This window comes from Oratosquilla oratoria, chromosome 3 (genome assembly GCF_046742065.1).
Source record: "Oratosquilla oratoria isolate Oo_2021 chromosome 3, ASM4674206v1, whole genome shotgun sequence".
Lineage (NCBI taxonomy): Eukaryota > Metazoa > Arthropoda > Malacostraca > Stomatopoda > Squillidae > Oratosquilla > Oratosquilla oratoria.
Window position 1 is genome coordinate 86,386,950 of NC_134779.1, and position 21,673 is coordinate 86,408,622.

Sequence of the window (21,673 nt, forward strand, 5' to 3'; positions counted from 1 at the left end):
ATCTCTTTATTCTTTTCAAAGTTTTCTCTCATACTCCTACCCCTTTTTACAGCTAATCAATTCTTTGCCTCCTTTATCTTACATTTTGTTTCTCCTCTTTTCCTTGTACCTCTCATATGCTTCCCAAGTCCTACTTTGTGACCCATCCATGCTTTGTGACCCATCCATGCTCACCTCTTCTCCTCTACTACTTTCCTCACTTCATCATCCCACATAGGCCCCTAATCTCACTAAGACACACCACAACACCCTTCAGATCATATAAAATAAAGCCCTACAGACAATTACAGGTTGCATAAATACAACACCTACAGACCATCTACACCATGAAATGAAGCTCCTCAAAGCCAAGGATCACCTTGACATGAAAAGTACAGACAAACACTTGCCACAGCCTCCACAAACAGTGCACACCAACTACATAATGTAGCAGAGCACCCACACATCCCAAGAAACATGAAAACAATACCTAAATAACTATATCATACACACATACTCTCTTCAATTCCTCCACAACCACCAGACACCAACCTCCAGAAGCACATCCATAATCATATCGCTCACTGCTCCATCAACAAACTGAAAGACAATCATTGTTCCATGCTAACCCCTCTGAATCCTTATTGTCTATCTATATACCAAGAGCTTTTTTCCCTTTTTAAAGGAAGTAGCTGAGTCAGAGGCAGGTAACTATTTCCACCCATTTCACCCCTCCCATCTCAGCTATTCATGGATGATGGGTCATCCCTGCATCTGCCAACTGCCCTGGGTCAATTGCAATACAGCAAGACACAGTACATTTAATCAGCGAATCCCTTCTCTGTCCCCTCATTTGTCATGTTTTCTCAGCACCTAAAATAAGTACTTATTGCTGTGTGACATGGCAAAGTTAATTAGTTATCATGCTAAAAATGGTAAGGTTAATCTCAACAACACAAACTGTTACATTCTAGACATCTTGTGATACGAGTATTTAATTTTATTTTTCTTATATTAAAGAATGAGTGAAGAAAGGCTTGTAAAAGAGGTGTGGAGGGCAGAGGTGGAAGGAATGAACACGAGGAGGAGACCAAGGATGAGATGGATGGATGGGGTAAAAAAGGCATTGGGAAAGAGGGGAATGTCTGTTGAGGAAGGATGGGAGAGGACAGAAGGGAGAATGGTTGTGTATGGATGATGCTGTGATGCATAAGGAGTGGGTGAGGGATGGGGGTGAGGGAGCATGTGTGAAAAATAAATTGACAGCCTGAAGGCATTTCTCCCCATTTTCTCCATTTCTGCATGAGGGGATAGAGAGGGGAAGTTGCCAATTTAATGAAGTGGCCTTGCTGTGGATGTGCTGTGTCTTGCAACACTGCTTTTGACCCAGGGCAGTGGGCAAGATGCAGGAATGACCCATCATCCAGGAGAAGCCAACATAAGAGGGAGGGAAGAGGGTGGATGGGAGTGGAGTATGTGGGGATAGAATGGGTGGGAGTAGTTTTTATGTCTTTGTTTTTTGGCTACCTCCCTTGTAAGGGGGAAAAAGCCTTTGGTATATATCTTTATCATTTATTGTTTTATATTATTAACACTTGATGCAAAGTACTGAGAATCTGGATCTACTGGGTGGCAATTTTGTTGCCCAGTCAACTAACTACTTTAGGCCATGCACGGGATTAATATCAAAACCAGTAATGAGAAAAGGAGACAAAAATTAAGGTACAGATAAGCAGCACACATTTAATGACATTAAATGAATTATTAACAGATTTCACTGTCTTTTTAAAGCTCATTAAACATTGGCCCAACTTTGCATTCACACCCTAATTAAAACCATCACAACAGTGATCAATACATGTTATGCATGACATGTACAGTGCAACTTACATATATATCACTGGTGAGAAATGTAGTAACACATTTGTAAATCACAACTAACACCAGTCAGACAAAAGAAAGATTTGAGTAAACGAAACTACCATATTTGACAGCATATAGGACGCACTTTTTTTCCAAGTTTTTGGCTCAAAAAATCGACCTGTGTCTTATACATCGTAGGTAAAGTTTGAGACCTCCCATGGGCCTAGGCTAATCTTCTCTCTGATGCTCAATAACCCAGCTTACATTCAGTACTTTTACCTACCCTAAACACCATGCATCTTTATTTTATTGCTGGTATTATTGTATTATTACTGGTGCTTTAAAATGAATTCGTAAAAATGAAAGCAATCTAATCTGAAATGCTGTGACTTGCGTTTATAAACATCAGCTGATCAGCACTTTGACTTACCAGTAATGCCATCTGTTGGCGAGGAATAAAACTACAGTATGATCATTGCCAGCGCTGCCAGATGTATGACCCAGTGCTGTACGACCTACAACATTTTGATTTAATTAGCAAATTTGTACAACTTTTTAGTCCATATGTATGACATTTTCAATGAATTGTTGATTTTCTAATGATTGTACAACATTTTGAAGCCTTATTGTACAACAATCTATTACAAAGTACAGTATCTGGCAATACTGATCGTTGCCAGTTCATGTAGTTGGAGTGCATATAGATTAGACATCTTGGTACAACGACTTCATAATCATAACAAAAACACAGCAATGCCCTCACCTTTTATACAGCTATGTTTCTGTCTGTGTAATGTACAGCTAGACTTTTCAACAATGCATGCTTAAATACACTAAAAATATTTTTTCTTGAATCCGACCTGCTGAAATGGGGGTGCATCTTATATGCCGTCAAATATGGTCTATATTTCAACAATTGCTAACTGCAATCCTCTTCAATAGTACAAAGTGGAAGGAGGATACTATCTTATATAGCAACCTTTTACAAAGGGAAGGGAACTGGGTTGTGGTAGTAACATTTATTCTTTTCCCAGTTCCCTTCCCTTTGTAAGAGGTTACTATATAGGGTATCCTCCTTCCACTTTGTACTACTGAAGAAGATTGCAGTTAGCAATCGAAATAGTTTCACTTACTCAACTCTTTCCTTCATCTGACTGTGGTGTTAGTTGTTACATACATATGCTGTAATGGTCAAACTTTCCAATTTGTTCTTCAAGTAACATAAAATCAACTGTTGTATATGTCACTATTAATCCCTTTTCACCAGCAACCTATGGACATGTTTCCTGACATGGCACAAAGATTGGGTTCTTTGTGTGTTTCCACATGTGATAGCTCCAAGCCATGTTATTAGAACAACCTTCCCCACACAAATTGCACTTAAAAGGCTTTGGATCTTCTGGAGGTTTACACTTATGGTTCTCCAGGAAGTGCAATGAAGAATATTTCTTCTTGCAAATGTTACACTCAAACCTTTTTGTTTTGCCATGAGTTGCAGAGTGTCTCTGAAGGTCACATTTTTGGTAGAAGCTTCGACCACACTGCTCACATCGATGTGGTTTATAACCACTGTGTGTCAGTTTATGTCTCCTAAGTGCACTCACATGGGACAAGCCTGCACCACATATATCACACTTATAAGGTTTAGCAGCTTCATGACTTTCACTATGCTTTAAAAGTTCTTCCTTAAAATTAAATTCAGAATCACATATGGAACATCGATATAGTTTATTTACAGACTGACACGATGCCATTAAATTTGGGTTATGGCTCATGTCTAGAGTAGGGATGGCCATATTTAGGGCATGGTGCCCTCCCTTCATTGCCTCATCTTCTTCAATACACTTACCATATATGGGTCTACTATAGAATCTTTCTGGCTTTCTCTTTCTCTTTGAGCTTCCAATGAGTTCCTGTTGGGGTATCATGTTGGGCATCCCACTCACTGGAGTAATGATCTGTGGTGGAGACATTGGATGATGTTGATGCTGCTGCTGAAGTTGTTGCTGCTGATGGGGATGAGCATGTGGGTGGTGGAGATGGTTGTGATGATGGTGTGGAGGCATGAGAGATCCCAAAGGGAAGGTATGTGGGGCATGGTTGAGAACCATTGGAGAGTGGGGTATGACAGATGGTGCTTGTGGAATAGCAGAGGGAGGAGGTGGAGGGGGTTGGGGTGGAGGGGAGGCAAGAGGTGAAGGATGTTTGTTGGGTCGACCAGTGAGATTAAGTGGAGAACACCTTGCCCCTGTTATGGTAAGGTTGGACGGCTCAGTTTGTGGTGAGTATGCATAATGGAAGCTTGCATCCATGTGGGATGATACTTCAAGGTCTTCATCATTGAGGGGAGTCTCTCCAACACGAATATCCAACTGAGGCTCAAAGGCACAGGGACTGAGGGAAGAGAACTCCAGGTTGTACTGAAGGCGATGGGAGTTGAGGTGTGACATAACAGACACTGAGTCCACTGGAAGCTCCATCCCACAAAAGCGACAACGTTCATTCACCGCTCCATACACAGCCATGACTGCAATAACAAGAATTTTAATTAAAAGAATTAATTAATAATTGACACTATGTGATGCAATACATCACAAATCCATTTCCTGTTCATCATCACAAGTATTGTTTCTATCAAATTTGTCTTAAAGTGTATTTTTTTTTCAAAGGTTGGGATTATATCAATTTCATGTGATTGTCCCAACAGCACTGTACAGGGCAGAAACATGGAACATAAGAGAGGAAGAGAGGAGGAGTTTTAATTTATTTACCTAGTTATATTTTGTAGGAAGAGAGCTAAGCACGTAGTTACCTGCTATTGTATCTTTCAGCATCCAGTTTTTTTTTAAAGTCATGTATAGTTTTAGCACTCACTGTTTCTTCATTCAATTTGATTGATTTATGGAATTTTTGGCTCGAAGGCCAAGCGCCGGAGCCGTAGGCCATTCAGCGCATATTTATCTTTTAGATTAAAAAAAATAATAATAATAAATAAATAAATAAAATAGAATAAAAATAAAATTCAAGTAAAACAGTTAAAACATTAAACATTCACGAAAAAACATCAACAACATACACTCACAAGCATTCATTTACACAATTTTAAATTTCATAAAATAAATTTGTCTTTTAAAAACTTTAAAACATTTTCATACGAGCTTCCTCCCCTAAAATTTCTTTATAAGATAAATCTGTTAAAAAAAATTTGCCCTGCGCTTATTAGAGAATGCAGGGCACTGAACTAAAATGTGTTTAATTGTTAAAACTACTTGGCAAGTGGGACATTGGGGGGCCAGCCTCTCTGCTCCACTTGCCATCAAAAATCTATGAGTGATGTAGGAATGGCCAATTCTCAATCTTGTCAAGACAATGCTTGATCTTCTGTCCAAAGGAGGACACTTCCATGGGTTCACCAAGGGGTGAATCTCTTTTAGTTTAGAACTGCCGTCCAGCCTTGTCCATTCTTCCTGCCACTTCCCCATTGTGTAACAATGAATTACTCCTTTGAAGTCAGTATGTGGGACTTTTCAGTCTGTTATTTGGTTGAGCCTAGTGTCGGCTTTGACTGCAGCATCGGCCTGCTCATTTCCAGACACACCCACATGGGACGGTACCCAGCAAAAGTTTACTTTTATCTTCTTTCTGTTGTTTATGAGAATCAGCCATTCCTGCATTTCTTGGACTAAAAAATGATGAGGCAACAAATTATTTACAGAGGATAGAACGCTCATGGAATCCGTAAAAATAACAACGTTCCTACCACACGGAACAGAATTAAAAACAAACTTCAGGGCGTTGCTGACTGCCTGCAGTTCAGCAGTAAAAACAGAGCTAAAATCAGGCAACTTTCTCTTTAAAACTGTGCTATCAGTTACAACAGCACAACCAACACCATCTTGGGATTTTGATCCATCTGTATAAATAAAAATTGCATCAGCATGTACTGATAAATGTTCTAAAAATTCACTTTTTAGCTCTACAGCAGTTCTATTTTTCTTCTTTTTAAGAGGACATATTTCAGTGGGGCATCGGTTCCAAGGAGGGAATTTGGGAGGCGTGATCTCAGCAATTGTGTTAGGAACAAGTCCTACCTTCTCTGTCCCAACTTCACATCTCACTTCTAAAGGTTTCGGCAGAGTACTTTTCCTTGGAGCTCTGTCTACCGGCTGCTTTACAAATTTGAAGTTTGGACTCTGTTTGGATGTCAAGACCCGAGATATATATCTAAGGCTTAATTCCTCCCTGCGAATATACAGGGGAGGAATTCCTGCATCCACATACAAGCTATCCACTGGAGATGTTCTATAGGCTCCCGAACAGATCCGTAAAGCCATATTGTGGACTATATCAAGCTTCTTCAGTGAACGTTTACATGCCGATCCATAAATTTGACATCCGTAATCCATTTTACTAAGGCACAATGTTTGGTAAAGCCTTATTAAAGTTACACGATCTACTCCCCAGTTGAAACGAGACACTACCTTTAGTATATTAAGTCGCTGTTTAACAGTGTATACAACCTCGTTTATGTGATTTGTGAATGTCAACCTTTTATCCAATACCAGACCCAAGTATTTTACTTCATCTTCATACGGTAATATGACACCCTCTAGGAATAGTGTTGGTATTTCTTCCTTGCATCTTAGTCTTGAAAAACTTATGGCTTTGGTTTTTTCAGCAGAGAATCTGAAGCCCCTGCAATTAGCCCATGCTGTTGCTAAGTTAATAACCTCTTGAATCTTTTGGCCCGTTTCTAATGTTGTCGATTTGCTGCACACAATAGTGAAGTCATCAGCATAAGCCAAACCATGAACTCCTATGGGAACTTGTTCTAATAAACTATTAATGGCTATGCTGAAGAGTGTAGGACTCAGAACACTTCCTTGGGGAATCCCTTCCTCTTGAAGATATGCACAAGAGAAAGAAGAGCCCACTCGGACTTTTAGATAACGGTCAGATAAGAAGTCCTTTAAACAATTGAACATATTACCCCCAATACCCCACTCTGCAACTTGCTTCAGAATGCCTCCCCACCAGGTAGTATCGTAGGCATTTTTCAAGTAAAAAAACACACCAATGCTAGAGTTCTCAATTGCGAAGGCATTCTCAATCTCACGAGTGATAAAAAGTAAGGGGTCCAGAGTGCACTTATTTCTTCTAAATCCAAACTGTCTGTTAGATAGCAGATTTTTAGATTCCAAAAACCAAACTAAACACATATCAACCATTCTTTCATAGATCTTACAAATGCAGCTTGTGAGAGCAATAGGTCTGTAACTTTGTGGGTCATGAGAGTCTTTTCCTGTGTTTAAGATTCCTATGATGATTGAAGTCTTCCAAGATTTAGGAGAAGATCCAGAAGACCAAAATTTGTTCAGCACATTTAAAAGGAATTTCTTTGACAATATGGATAAGTGACCAACCATGGAATAAAGAATGTCATCATCTCCAGGAGAGGTTGGGGAGGATAGAGATAAAGCATGATCCATTTCATCCAAGGTGAAGAGAAGATTATATGCCTCAGAGTTCATATTGGTAGGAGGAATAATCGTGGTCTTGGCTCTAATTCTTCTGAAGTTATCTGAATAATGTAGTGGGCTTGAAATATCAGCATAATGTCTTCCAAAAGCCTCTGCTACTTCTCTTGTATCTGATATACTGTATACGAGTCATTTATCTTCAGAATGGGTAAAGGTGATGGAGTAAACTTTCCTTGTAGTTTTCGAATCCTATTCCATACTAAGGTAGGGGAAGAGTCATATTTCAATTCGCTAATATATTTAATGAAGGATTCCCTCCTTGCTTCCTTGAAGATTTTCTTCTGCTTTGCTCGAGCTCTTCTGTACGTTATCTTATTGACTAAACAAGGGTATCTCCGATATCTCTTATAGCAAGTTCTTGTAATCTTTCTGCTTAAAGCACATTCATCGCTCCACCAGGGGACTACTGGGCGTTGAGGTTTACCAGCTGTCCTAGGAATAGAAGAGAAAGCACCAGAGAGTATCATGTCTACCAACTAGTCATATGCATCACAGTTACTACCAAAATCACTAGTCTTATAATTAATCTCTGTGGATCTCCTAAATAATTCCCAATTAGCCTCTCCTGTCTTCCATTTAGGTAAGCAACAGGAGGGAGTGTTCTTTAAATATTTGATATGGATAGGCCAGTGGTCGCTACCATGTAATTCTTCATCTATTGACCAACTGTAGTCTAATCTTACGGATGATGAACAAATAGTTAGGTCTATAGCAGAACTTGAGTTGTGAAAGATATCAAACCTAGTTTTGGAACAGTCATTCATCAAAATGACATCGTTACTATCAATAAATTCTTCAATTATATTGCCCCATGGGTCACACCTTGATGCACCCCATAGAGGATGTTTGGCATTAAAGTCACTCATTAGAATAAAAGGCTCAGGGAGCTGGTCAACCAAAGATTGTAGGTCATTTAACTCAAACTGACGGGGGTGCTTATATATGTCTACGAGTCGATCTTCCAGTTCAGGCTCCAAATATAAAGAACATAAAGTGATCCATTTAGTGGTAAAGATTTGTACTGCACAAGCCTGCAACACCGAATGTAGGTGGACACTTCTGTGGTTTACACATTTCTTAACAATGATACCAGTACCTCCATGGGCATGGCCCCCAATCATAGGAGATCTGTAAAATTTATAATTAAGCCCAACATTAGGGGATAAATTGCCAAGCATAGTTTCTTGCAGACAAAAAACAGACACATCATGTTCTTTAAAGAGAATCCCAACTTGCTCTCGATGAGAATTAAAACCTTGAATATTCCATTGAATTATGGACATTATACTGTTTTCTTTTTCTTTTTTGGGTCTACTGGTCTGGTGAGAGAAGTCTGGGAGAGAGAGGGTTTACAAGGTGGGTTCTTTTCTAATTTCTTTGCTTTCGCGGGTGGCATCCTCCTCTCTGACAATGGTCCGACCGACGATGTAGAGTCCGGGTTATTAGTTTCTTTTTAGATTGTTTATCACGATTTGGGGAAGAGGATGGAGACGAGATTGGACTGTGGAGTCTTTTACTGCGCACAGCTTCAGACTCCATAGCTTCGCTTCTGTGTGCCTCAACTGAGTGAGGCACATCAGTCCATGATCCCTTTATTGGGGAGCCCCCTGAGTTTTGAAGTTTGATTGATTGAGAGGAGGCTTTATTAGAGGAACCCTGTGGGGTCCCAGCAATGAGAACTTTAGGTGCCCCTCTAGATGGGGCAGGAGGCATTCCCTCAACTGGGGATGGGAGAACCTCCGCAGAGGAGGGTTGAGGAGTACTACAATTTCCAACTTGTGGAGAAGAACGATTAGGTCTAGTAGTGACTCTTTCACGCTGAGGCTTGGGTTCAGCATTTCTTTGGTCCTCATTGCTTCTGTGTACCTCTACCGAGTGAGGCACACTAGTCAGCAATCCCTCTACTGGGGAGTCCCCCAAGTCTGGAAGAGAGATTGCCTGAGAGGAGGCTTCATTACAAGAAGCCTGTGAGGTTTCTACAATAGAAACCTTAGGTGCCCCTCCAGATGGGGTAGGGGACACCCCTTCAACAAGGGGTGAGTAAACCTTCGCACAGGAGGCTTCAGGAGTACTAGAAATTTCTACTTGAGAAGAATAAAGACCATTAGGTTTCATAGTAACACTTTTACACTGAGGCTTGGGTTCAGTGTTAACAGAAGAATTCATATTGGCATTTATATTTCTGTTGGCTTCTACTGTTGGCTGATCCACTTTACTATTTGTTTTAACAACATCATTGTATCTTTTGGAATTACTTAATAGTCTTTTAGCATGTCCTACACTTATATGTTCTGCATGAGCTTTTAGTAGTATTTCCTGTTCCTTCTTATAAATTACAGTTCTTATTTCTGGCATCATGCTCTTCTTTACAATTTATACAAACTGTTGGGTGGGAACAATCCCCATGTTCAGGCTGAGCACATATCAAACACATTTTGTCCCTTGCACATCTGCAGGAAGGATGGCCAAAACCATAGCAGTTAAAGCACTGAAGGGGACGGGGCTTAAACTGCTTCACATAAACAATCTCTTTTTCTATCTCTACATAATGAGGTAGATCTTCACCACAAAAATTTAGGATAATCATAGAAAAACGAGGGATTTTAGCAACCTTCCAAACATTAGTTGGGCACATTTCTAAAATCTCTTCTTCATCAAAGTCATACAGATCTCTATTAAAAATTACCCCTTTGGCATAACTAAAGGTGTAGTGGGGTTTAACTTCCTTAATGTCCGATTTCTGTTTCAAGTTAAGCACCATGGCAGCTTGTTCATAAGATTTTACATGAATTAAGAAGGAATTTCTTCCAAATCGTGATACCTGGGAGTTATTCAAATTACCACAGCCAAGGTGACTCTTCAAGAATCTTCTAAACTCGAACAAGTTAGCACGTTCTTTTGCAAGAGTGATAATGAGCCACTTAGCTGGGTTGGGAGGTCTCTGCACACTTTCCTTCCTTTCCTCTACCGGCTTTTCTGGATAAAAGATATCCAAGTTAGGTGGCACTCTACCAACAAGTTGGGCTGAAGATTCATTCTCATTACAATTATTATAATCCAAGCAGGCAGCAGCTGCATCCTGATTAGAAAGAAATGAGATCCACACTAGCCAAGCTTTAAGGTTGTCAGTTAGTTTAACTCTGATCTCTTTAATTTGTCCAAATTTACGGAACTTTTCATATAAGTCTGTATAACTCTTATCAAGAGAGACATATTGTAAATGTAAGATTCTATGACTATTAGGGGCAGTATTTGATTGATTGATTTTACCGAAGTCCTTTTTCAAGCCGGAGTCGTCACTGAGGGTTTATATTTCTGTTGAGTCAATATTGTCAACATTAGGATTGGCAATATTAGGAGAGGGATTGGGGGGTTTAGGAGGAGGATCAGGTAGTGGTGGAGGTTTAGAACATTCTGTTTCAACAGCCACCATCATCGTGTATATTTGTAAGGCCACACCATATATTAAGAAAGAAAAAAAGTGCATAGAAGGAAGATACTGCAGTTGCCCGTTGCCACGCGCAATAAAAGAAAAGTCTCTGCAGAGTCGGGAAGTTCCAGAAACAACTATTTACACATGCAGGGCCTCGGAGGTGAGTTAGAGACTTTGTCAACCCGGGGTTTGTCCTCTTTTGTTTTGTCCCATTTAGGATGGGTCCGGCGTAGTCACTCTGCATGTGTACTGGATAGGGAGAAAGGAAGTCAGCAGCCTAGTACCTACCTCACAAACATGCATTCCCCAGTCGGTGGGCTTTCGGCCCTCGCAGGGAGTAGTGACCTTGCGGTATACATCCCCACTTGACTGGGTTCAGACATGTAGCTTGGAAGGCACCAAGATACCAGAACCTTCCTTAACAAGTATTAGAGAAAGATGGTGAAAAAGGAGAGTAGGGTAGCAAATATGAAGGATAGGGATAGGGGAATTCACATAGGAAAAGGGTGAGGGACCCCCTATCTATTCACTACCCCCAAAAACCTCATCCTAAAACAACTGTCATAGGATGAGGGCAACAAATCCTATGAGTATTCCAGTCCATAATCAATGCCAAGCTAGGGTTGTCAACAAAAAGACTTTTGGCTCAGTTTTCGTCTGGTAGCTCGGGGCTGACCTCTCCAGTATGGTTGCACCTGGCTGGCACAGCCCAGCCCGTCCTTACTACACGGAAGCCCCCCACTACATCAAAGTACTGGGCCTCGGGGGGGGCTTCATTCAATTTGTTCCAGATATCTATCACTCTGTGTGGAAAACTATTCTTTTTCAGATCTCTTCTTTAACTGTCTTTAAGTTTCTTCTCATGTCCTCTTGTATTTCTTCTGTCTCATTTTAGTAGGTCATCCTTATCAAGAACTTCCATCCCTTTCAAAATTCTGTAAATGGTTATCAAATCAACTCTTTCTCTTGTTTGTTCCAGGGTTGGTAAATTTAGTTTGTCCAATCTTTGTTTGTATGTCAAATTGCAGTGTTGGTGCCATCTTTGTCATTACTCTTTGATTTTTATTATTTTTTTTTTTTTTTTTTTTTTTTTTTTTTTTGTACTAGGTGTAGTGATGCTGTATATTCCAATTTTGGTCTAATCAGTGTAACTAATATTTTCTTTACCATTTCTTCATCCATGTATCTTAAGTTAACATTTTCTATGACTAATTTGTTGACATGTTTGTCTGGTGTCATGTCATTTGAGATAGTTACTCCTAGGTCCCTTTCCGAGTTTATTTTTTCAACTTCCTTTGTACCAATTTTATATTGACCTGATATTCTATTTTTGCTTTTTCCAAATTCCATTATATTACATTTCTTAATGTTGAAGTTCATTTCACTCTTTTGACTCCATTTCCAGACTTTGTCCAGGTCTTCTTGAAAAGATTTGCAGTCTACCTCTGTACTTACTCGTCTTTAATAGTTTTGCATTGTCTGCAAAGAAGTTCATATAACATTCCACACCTTCATCCATATCATTTATATAAATAGTAAACATTATCAGAGCCAATACAGAGCCTTGAGGACTCCGCTATCATATCTTCCCAATTTGAGGTCTTGTCTCTCAGTACCACCCTCATTTTTCTTCCGTTCTAGAAATCTTTCATCCATTCCAATAATTTTCCTTGTATTCCACCTATTGTTTCAAACTTTCTTAGTAGCTTTTTGTGTGGTACTTTGTCAAAAGCCTTTTGCAAGTCCAAGAAAGCACAATCTGCCCATCCGTCTTTTTCTTGTGTTATTTCTATTAATCTTGAGTAAAAGCATATTAAGTTTGTAGTACATGATCTTCCACTTCTAAAACCAAATTGTTTAGGATTTAGTATTTTTTTCTCTTCCAAGAGTTTAATCCATTTATTCTTAATAATTTTTTCACATATTTTTGCTATTGCACTTGTAAGGAATTGGACTGTAGTTTGTTGGATTTTCTTTGTCTCCTTTGTATATTGGTAGAATATTTGCATTTTTCCAATCTTGTGGTACTTTTCCTTCTCTGAGTGAAAAGTCAATTATCTTGTGTATTTTGTCTGTTAGTTCGTCCATACATTCTTTCAATATCCAGTTTGCAATTCTATCAGGCCCGTATGACTTTCTGACTTCAAGGTTCATTATTAGGTCCCTTATTTCTTTTTGTGTCACTGTTATTTCTTTCATTTCAGGGGATCTTTCTCTCTGTCCTTCATCCCAAATTTGTGATCTTTCAATTGTAAATACAGACCTAAAATGCCTAGTCATTACTTCAGCCATTTCTACATCTTCTATATACTTTTAATTTCCTTCACACAGTTTCACTATTTCATGTTTGTTTTTAGTTTATCATTTACATATCTGAAAAATAGTTTAGGTTGGTCTTTGCATTTGTCTATTATATCTTTTTCATAGTTTCTTTTTTCCTCCCTACATATATCTACATATTCATTTTTCAGTTTGATGTATGTTTGCCATTTGTTAATTTTTTTTTTTTTCTTTTCTTTTTTCTATCTTTTCCAGGCTTTGTCTCTTCTATCTTTAGCATCACTACACTTTTTGTTATAGGAGCACTTTATGTAAGCCCTTTTTTGTTTCTTCTTAGGTATATATTTATCTGTTCCCTCCATGTATTTTTCTTTAAATATCTTCCATTTCTCTTCCATCTTTGTTTCTTCATTTGAAAAAATTTCCCAGTTAGTATTTTGATTTTTTTTCTAAGTTTTGCAAAGTCCATTTTGTTGTACATTACCGGTAATCTTCCTTCTCTGTGTTTCTCATTTCTTCTCACATCATTTTGTCCTTTACGTTCAAACTATTATTATGTGGTCACTCTTCCCAATTAATGGCTTGTAATTCATTTTGTCCATGATTTCAGGCTCAGAAGTGATATATATATCAAGTCTAGTCTCGATGGTTCTTCATTGTTTGTATATCTGGTATTTTCCTTGACCCATTGAGTCAATGTATAATCAATTATCAAATCCAGTAGAATGTTGCCCCAGAGTTCCTCTCCACCTTTTATTGTCATTTCTTCCCAATTTATTTCCTAGTCACCCATAATTACCATGTTTCCTCCATCTATCAGTAGCTCAGATAATTCATTCTTTGTGTCTTCCAGTACTTTTGAATGCTACCAGACCAAGCCTTTGTTTTTGGGGGCACATATACTACTATAAATTTTCTGCTTTGCATAATACTATTTTCAACTTTCATCATGATCATTTCCACATTATCTTTACCTTCTGTTATTGTTATCACATTTAAGCCCTTTCTAGTCAATAACATGACTCTTCCCCCCTGTTTATCCATTCTATTTTTCAACCAATGGTTGTATAGACCTTGTCCCACCATACTTGATGGTAGAGGACCTTTAAATTTTGTCTACACAATTCCCATTATGTCTGGTTTCTCTATCAACAAATATTCATTTAATTTTTTTTCTGGTTTATGTTTCCTTTTTTCTGGTGTACCATTTTCTTAGCCTCAAATCTAGTACTCTCCAAAAAATATATATATATTTTTTCAATCTCCATTCTTTTCTCATTTTTTTCATTAGCTTAATTTCTTAGTGCCTTATTTTTCTCTATTTCTTCATCATTCATTTCCTTTTTCATCCACACATTTTTGTAATTTTCACTGTTAGCTAATTTTGCTGCTTTTGATAGTACCTCTTCAGCTATCATTTGAGTCCTTAGTTTGATTTTCATTGGCCTATAGTTTTTTTAGAGTACTGTATGTACCCATTCTATACACATCATCAATTTCTCCAACTCTTGACCCTTGTCCTGAACCGCTTTCAGTATTTCCTTCACAATTTCTTTCTCTTTTTCTCTTTGGTATTTGTGTACATTATGTTCTTTGGCAACATAACCACAAAGCATTTCTTTTTATCCACTGTCTCTCACCCAGTTTTCCTTTTCTTGATTACCTTAATCATTGTTTCCTTTGCATTCTCTTCTACATGCTGTTGTACTATTTCTTTGAAAGAGATTTTTTTATTTTCATGTTCCTGTTTCCACTGATTTTTTATTTCAATGAGATCTGTTTCTTTGATTGATTCTCCCACTTTTTCGGTCACTGCTTGTATTTGTTCTTTGACCTCTTTCTTCAATTCTTCATTTTTGTTTCTATCCTCATTTTCCTTTCATTTTCTCTTTTAATCATACTTAGTTCACTTTTTAGATCATTCAACTGATTATTTCATCATTAGTTCTACATAAGTTTGTCATCTCTATATGCAAAGCTCTATAGTCTATTTTTAAATCAATTCTTCCACCAAGTCATTGATGTCTCAATTCCTTAGTACACTGTTCACCCTAGTTTCTTTTTCTGTATCCATAACTTTTGCTATTGCTCCCCTTTCCCTCTGAAAGCCCGATAAACATTGCTTTCCCACCTTTGAGTCATCTTCAGAGTGACACTTATACATATTCTCTTTGGTATTACCTCTAGTGGTGAATCTAATCCTCTCTTCGTTAGTTCATTAATTCTTTTGTCTTCTTTACTTTCCTCCATTTCATGCTAAAACTATATTTTCCAAAAACTGGATTTGATACCTTACCAGTCATTCAAATACACAGCCCTTACATCCCGAAAAACAACAAGGAGTTTTTCCTGATCCAATTGACAAAGCGCTAAATCGGAGCTCAATCGCTGGCCTTCCTTCCTCTCAGATGACATGTGTGTGTATTTACCTAGTTGTACCTAGTTGTATTTTACGGGAAGGGGAGCTATGCTCGTGGTCTCCCATCTTCATATCTCATTTTATCTAAACTATTTTTAAATTCATGTATTGTTTTTGCACACACCACTTTCTCATCTAACTTGTTCCAACTGTCTATTACTCTGTGAGGAAAGCTGTTCTTTTTCAGATCTCTTCTATAGCTGTCTTTCTTGATTTTCTTTACGTGCCCTATTGTATTTCTATCATCCCATTTTATCAGATTCTCTCTATCAATAATTTCTGTTGATTGATTGATTGATTGATTTATGGAATTTTTGGCTCGAAGGCCAAGTGCCGGAGCCGGTAGGCCATTCAGCGCATATTTATCTTTTACATAAAAATTCAAGTAAAACGGTTAAAACAATAAACATTCATGAACACACATCAACAACATACACTCACAAGTATTCATATACACAATTTTAAATTTCATAAAATAAATTTATGTCTTTTAAAAACTTTAAAACATTCTTCACACGAGCTTCCTCCCCTAAAATTTCTTTAAAAGATAAATCTGTTAAAAAAAATTGCCCTGCGCTTATTAGAGAATGCAGGGCACTGAACTAAAATGTGTTTAATTGTTAAAACTACTTGGCAAGTGGGACATTGGGGGGCCAGCCTTTCTGCTCCACTTGCCATCAAAAATCTATGAGTGATGTAGGAATGGCCAATTCTTAATCTTGTCAAGACAATACTTGACCTTCTGTCCAAAGGAGGACACTTCCAAGGGTTCACCAAGGGGTGAATCTCTTTTAGTTTATAATTGCCGTCCAGCCTTGTCCATTCTTCTTGCCACTTCCCCATTGTGTAACAATGAATCACTCCTTTTAAGTCCGTATGTGAGACTTTTCGGTCTGTTACATGGTTGAGCCTAGTGGGGGCTTTGGCTGCAGCATCAGCCTGTTCATTTCCAGAGATACCCACATGGGACGGCACCCAGCAAAAGTTTACTTTTATTTTCTTTCTGTTGTTGATTAGAATTAACCAGTCCTGTATTTCTTGGAATAAAAAGTGAAGAGGCAAAAATGTATTTATAGAGGTTAAAATGCTCATGGAGTCTGTAAAATTAACAACGTTCTTGTTGCATGGAACAGAATTAAAAACAAATTTGAGGGCGTTGCTGACTGCCTGCAGTTCAGCAGTAAAAACAGAGCTAAAATAAGGCAACTTTCTCTTTAAAACTGTGCTATTAGATACTACAGCACAACCAACACCATCTTGGGATTTTGATCCACCTGTATAAATAAAAATTGCATCAGCATGTACTGATAAATGTTCTAAAAATTCACTTTTTAGCTCTACAGCAGTTCTATTTTTCTTCTTTTTAAGAGGACATATTTCAGTGGGGCATCGGTTCAAAGGAGGGAATGTGGGAGGCGTGATCTCAGCAATTGTATTAGGAACAAGTCCTACCTTCTCTGTCCCAACTTCACATCTCACTTCTAAAGGTTTTGGCAGAGTACTTTTCCTTGGAGCTCTGTCTACCGGCTGCTTTACAAATTTGAAGTTTGGATTCTGTTTGGATGTCAAGACCCGAGATATATATCTAAGGCTTAATTCCTCCCTGCGAATATACAGGGGAGGAATTCCTGCATCCACATACAAGCTATCCACTGGAGATGTTCTATAGGCTCCCGGACAGATCCGTAAAGCCATATTGTGGGCTATATCAAGCTTCTTCAGTGAACTTTTACATGCTGACCCATAAATTTGACATCCGTAATCCATTTTGCTAAGGCACAATGTTTGGTAAAGCCTTATCAAAGTTACACGATCTGCTCCCCAGTTGAAACGAGACACTACCTTTAGTATATTAAGTCGCTGTTTAACAGTGTATACAACCTCGTTTATGTGATTTGTGAATGTCAACCTTTTATCCAATACCAGACCCAAGTATTTTACTTCATCTTCATACGGTAATATGACACCCTCTAAGAATAGTGTTGGTATTTCTTCCTTGCATCTTAGTCTTGAAAAACTTATGGCTTTGGTTTTTTCAGCAGAGAATCTGAAGCCCCTGCTATTAGCCCATGCTGTTGCTAAGTTAATAACCTCTTGAATCTTTTGGCCCATTTCTAATGTTGTCAATTTGCTGCACACAATAGCGAAGTAATCAGCATAAGCCAATCCATGAACTCCTGTGGGAACTTGTTCTAATAAACTATTAATGGCTATGCTGAAGAGTGTAGGACTCAGAACACTTCCTTGGGGAATCCCTTCCTCTTGAAGATATGCACAAGAGAAAGAAGAGCCCACTCGGACTTTTAGATAACGGTCAGACAAGAAGTCCTTTAAACAAATGAACCTATTACCCCCGATACCCCACTCTGCAACTTGCTTCAGAATGCCTCCTCGCCAGGTAGTATCGTAGGCATTTTTCAAGTAAAAAAACACACCAATGCTAGAGTTCTCAATTGCGAAGGCATTCTCAATCTCACGAGTGATAAAAAGTAAGGGTCCAGAGTGCACTTATTTCTTCTAAATCCAAACTGTCTGTTAGATAGCAGATTTTTATATTCCAAAAACCAAACTAAACACATATTAACCATTCTTTCATACATACATATACCAAGGCTTTTTCCCCCTTCCAAGGGAGGTAGCCAAAAAGGGAAAGGCATAAAAACACTCCCACCCATTTCATCTCTAAATACACTCCACACCCCTCCCACCCTTCCTCTCATCTGAGCACCTCCTGGATGACGGGTCATCCCTGCACCCTGCCCACCGCCCTGGGTCAGAAGCAGTGTCGCAAGACACAGTACATCTACAGCGAGGCCGCTTCATTTAATCGGCGACCCCCCCTCTCCGTCCCCCTTTGCATATAAGGCGAGGACGGGGAGAAATCCCTTCGGGCTGCGTCAAAATTTACTCACACATACTACCCCACCCCCCACTTCCCCGCCCATTCCTCCTCATGCAGTCACAACATCATCCATATACAACCATTCTCCACTCACCTCTGTCTTCCGTCCTCTCCCTTCCTTCCTCAACAGACATTCCCCTCTTCCCCAAAGCCCCCTTCACCCCATCCATCCACCTCATCCTAGGACGTCCCCTCATGTTCACTCCCTCCACATCTGCCTTCCATACCTCTTTTACTAGTCTTTCTTCACTCATTCTTTCCATGTGTCCAAACCATCCTAATGTTCTTTCATCAACCCTATCTCCCAAATCCTTTTTCACCCCTGTTCTCCTCCTCACCTCCTCATTTCTCACTCTATCTAGCCTAGTAACCCCCACCATACTTCTCAGACACCTCATCTCAAACACATTCAAACTCCTTCTCTCTTCTTCTCTTATGTTCCACGTTTCTGCCCCATACAGTGCTGTTGGCACAATCACTCCTTCATACAGTCTCCTCTTCGCATCCATTCCCAAATGTCTATTCCTCATTACACTCTTTAAACCACCAAGGCATTTACTCTCTTCTCTCAATCTACATTCTACCTCCACCTTCACTCCACCTTTTCCTGCTACACTTGCACCCAAGTATCTAAAACTATCCACTTCCTCCAGTCGCTCTCCCTTAATGTTCACTTCCAGTCTACTGCCACTTTCACCCCTTGTACATCTCATCACCTTACTTTTACCCACATTTATCTTTAGCTTTCTTCTATCACATACTCTCCCAAACTCTGCCACCAGCTTCCTCAATCCCTCCTCTGACCCTGCCACAAGCGCAGTGTCGTGCGCAAACAACAGCTGGCTCACCTCTCCATTTTCTTTCATAGATCTTACAAATGCAGCTAGTGAGAGCAATAGGTCTGTAACTTTGTGGGTCATGAGATTCTTTTCTTGCCTTTAAGATTCCCATGATGATTGAAGTCTTCCAAGATTTAGGAGAAGATCCAGAAGACCAAAATTTGTTCAGCACATTTAAAAGGAATTTCTTCGACGATATGGATAAGTGACCAACCATGGAATAAAGAATGTCATCCTCTCCAGGAGAGGTTGGGGAGGATAGAGATAAAGCATGATCCATTTCTTCCAAGGTGAAGAGAAGATTATATGCCTCAGAGTTCATATTGGTAGGAGGAATAATCGTGGTCTTAGCTCTAATTCTTCTGAAATTATCTGAATAATGTAGTGGGCTTGAAATATCAGCATAATGTCTTCCAAAAGCCTCTGCTACTTTTCTTGTATCTGATATAAAAGAGTCATTTATCTTCAGAATGGGTAAAGGAGATGGAGTAAACTTTCCTTGTAGTTTTCAAATCCTATTCCATACTAAGGTAGGGGAAGAGTCATATTTCAATTCGCTAATATATTTAATGAAGGATTCCCTCCTTGCTTCCTTGAAGATTTTCTTCTGCTTTGCTCGAGCTCTTCTGTACGTTATCTTGTTGACTAAACAAGGGTATCTCCGATATCTCTTGTAGCAAGTTCTTGTAATCTTTCTGCTTAAAGCACATTCATCGCTCCACCAGGGGACTACTGGGCGTTGAGGTTTACCAGCTGTCCTAGGAATGGAAGAGAAAGCACCAAAGAGTATCATGTCTACCAACTAGTCATATGCATCACAGTTACTACCAAAATCACTAGTCTTATAATTAATCTCTGTGGATCTCCTAAATAATTCCCAATTAGCCTCTCCTGTCTTCCATTTAGGTAAGCAACAGGTGGGAGTGTTCTTTAAATATTTGATATGGATAGGCCAGTGGTCGCTACCATGTAATTCTTCATCTATTGACCAACTGTAGTCTAATCTTAAGGATGATGAACAAATAGTTATGTCTACAGCAGAACTTGAGTTGTGAAAGACATCAAACCTAGTTTTGGAACAGTCATTCATCAAAATGACATCGTTATTATCAATAAATTCTTCAATTATATTGCCCCAGGGATCACACCTTGATTCACCCCATTGAGGATGTTTGGCGTTAAAGTCACCCATTAGAATAAAAGGCTCAGGGAGCTGGTCAACCAAAGATTGTAGGTCATTTAACTCAAACTGACAGGGGTGCTTATATATGTCTACGAGTCGATCTTCCAGTTCAGGTTCCAAATATAAAGACCATAAAGTGATCCATTTAATGGTAAAGATTTGTACTGCACAAGCCCAGCCTGCAACACCGAATGTAGCTGGACACTTCTGTGGTTTACACATTTCTTAACAATGATACCAGTACCTCCATGGGCACGGCCCCCAATCATAGGAGGAGATCTGTAAAATTTATAATTAAGTCCAACATTAGGGGATAAATTGCCAAGTATAGTTTCTTGCAGACAAAAAACAGACACACCATGTTCTTTAAAGAGAATCCCAACCTGCTCTCGATGAGAATTAAAACCTTGAATATTCCATTGAATTATGGACATAAAACTGTTTTCTTTTTCTTTTTGGGGTCTACTGGTCTGGTAAGAGAAGTCTGGGAGAGAGAGGGTTTACAAGGTGGGTTCTTTTCTAATTTCTTTGCTTTCACGGGTGGCATCCTCCTCTCTGACAATGGTCAGACCGACGATGTAGAGTCCGGGTTATTAGTTTCTTTCTTAGATTGCTTATCACGATTTGGGGAAGAGGATGGAGATGAGGGTGGACTGTGGAGTCTATTACTGTGCACAGCTTCAGACTCCATAGCTTCGCTTCTGTGTGCCTCAACTAAGTGAGGCACATCAGTCCGTGATCCCTTTATTGGGGAGCCCCCTGAGTTTGGAAGTTTGACTGATTGAGAGGAGGCTTTATTAGAGGAACCCTGTGGGGTCCCAGCAATGAGAACTTTAGGTGCCCCTCTAGATGGGGCAGGAGGCATTCCCTCAACTGGGGATGGGAGAACCTCCGCAGAGGAGGGTTGAGTACTACAATTTCCAACTTGTGGAGAAGAACGATTAGGTCTAGTAGTGACTCTTTCACACTGAGGCTTGGGTTCAGCATTTGGTTGATCCCCATTGCTTCTGTGCACCTCTACCGAGTGAGGCACACTAGTCAGCAATCCCTCTACTGGGGAGTCCCCAAGTCTGGAAGAGAGATTGCCTGAGAGGAGGCTTCATTAGAAGAAGCCTGTGAGGTTTCAAAGGATTACAAAGGATTACAAAGGCAGAGCATGCCGACAGGAGACCTTTTGATCCATATCTAGGTCGGATGCGAAAAAAAAATCATAATAAAATAATAAATAAAAACTA

The 21,673-nt window shown here is 39.3% G+C and overlaps 1 protein-coding gene across 4 annotated transcripts in view; it reads right to left on the bottom strand.

Moving 5' to 3' along the window:
- Window positions 1–1,708: 1,708 nt before the first annotated feature.
- Window positions 1,709–21,673, bottom strand: part of LOC143024172 (uncharacterized) — a 103,667-nt gene continuing 83,702 nt past the window's right edge. For 3 of the 4 annotated variants that reach the window (XM_076182991.1, XM_076182989.1, XM_076182990.1), the window contains exon 2: window positions 1,709–4,369. In XM_076182991.1, coding sequence (XP_076039106.1) covers window positions 3,114–4,367 — 1,254 coding nt within the window. In that variant the 5' untranslated portion in view covers window positions 4,368–4,369 and the 3' untranslated portion in view covers window positions 1,709–3,113. Of the gene's footprint in view, window positions 4,370–8,300; window positions 8,323–21,673 lie in introns of those variants that run through there. The other variant, XM_076182992.1, reaches the window with a different exon arrangement.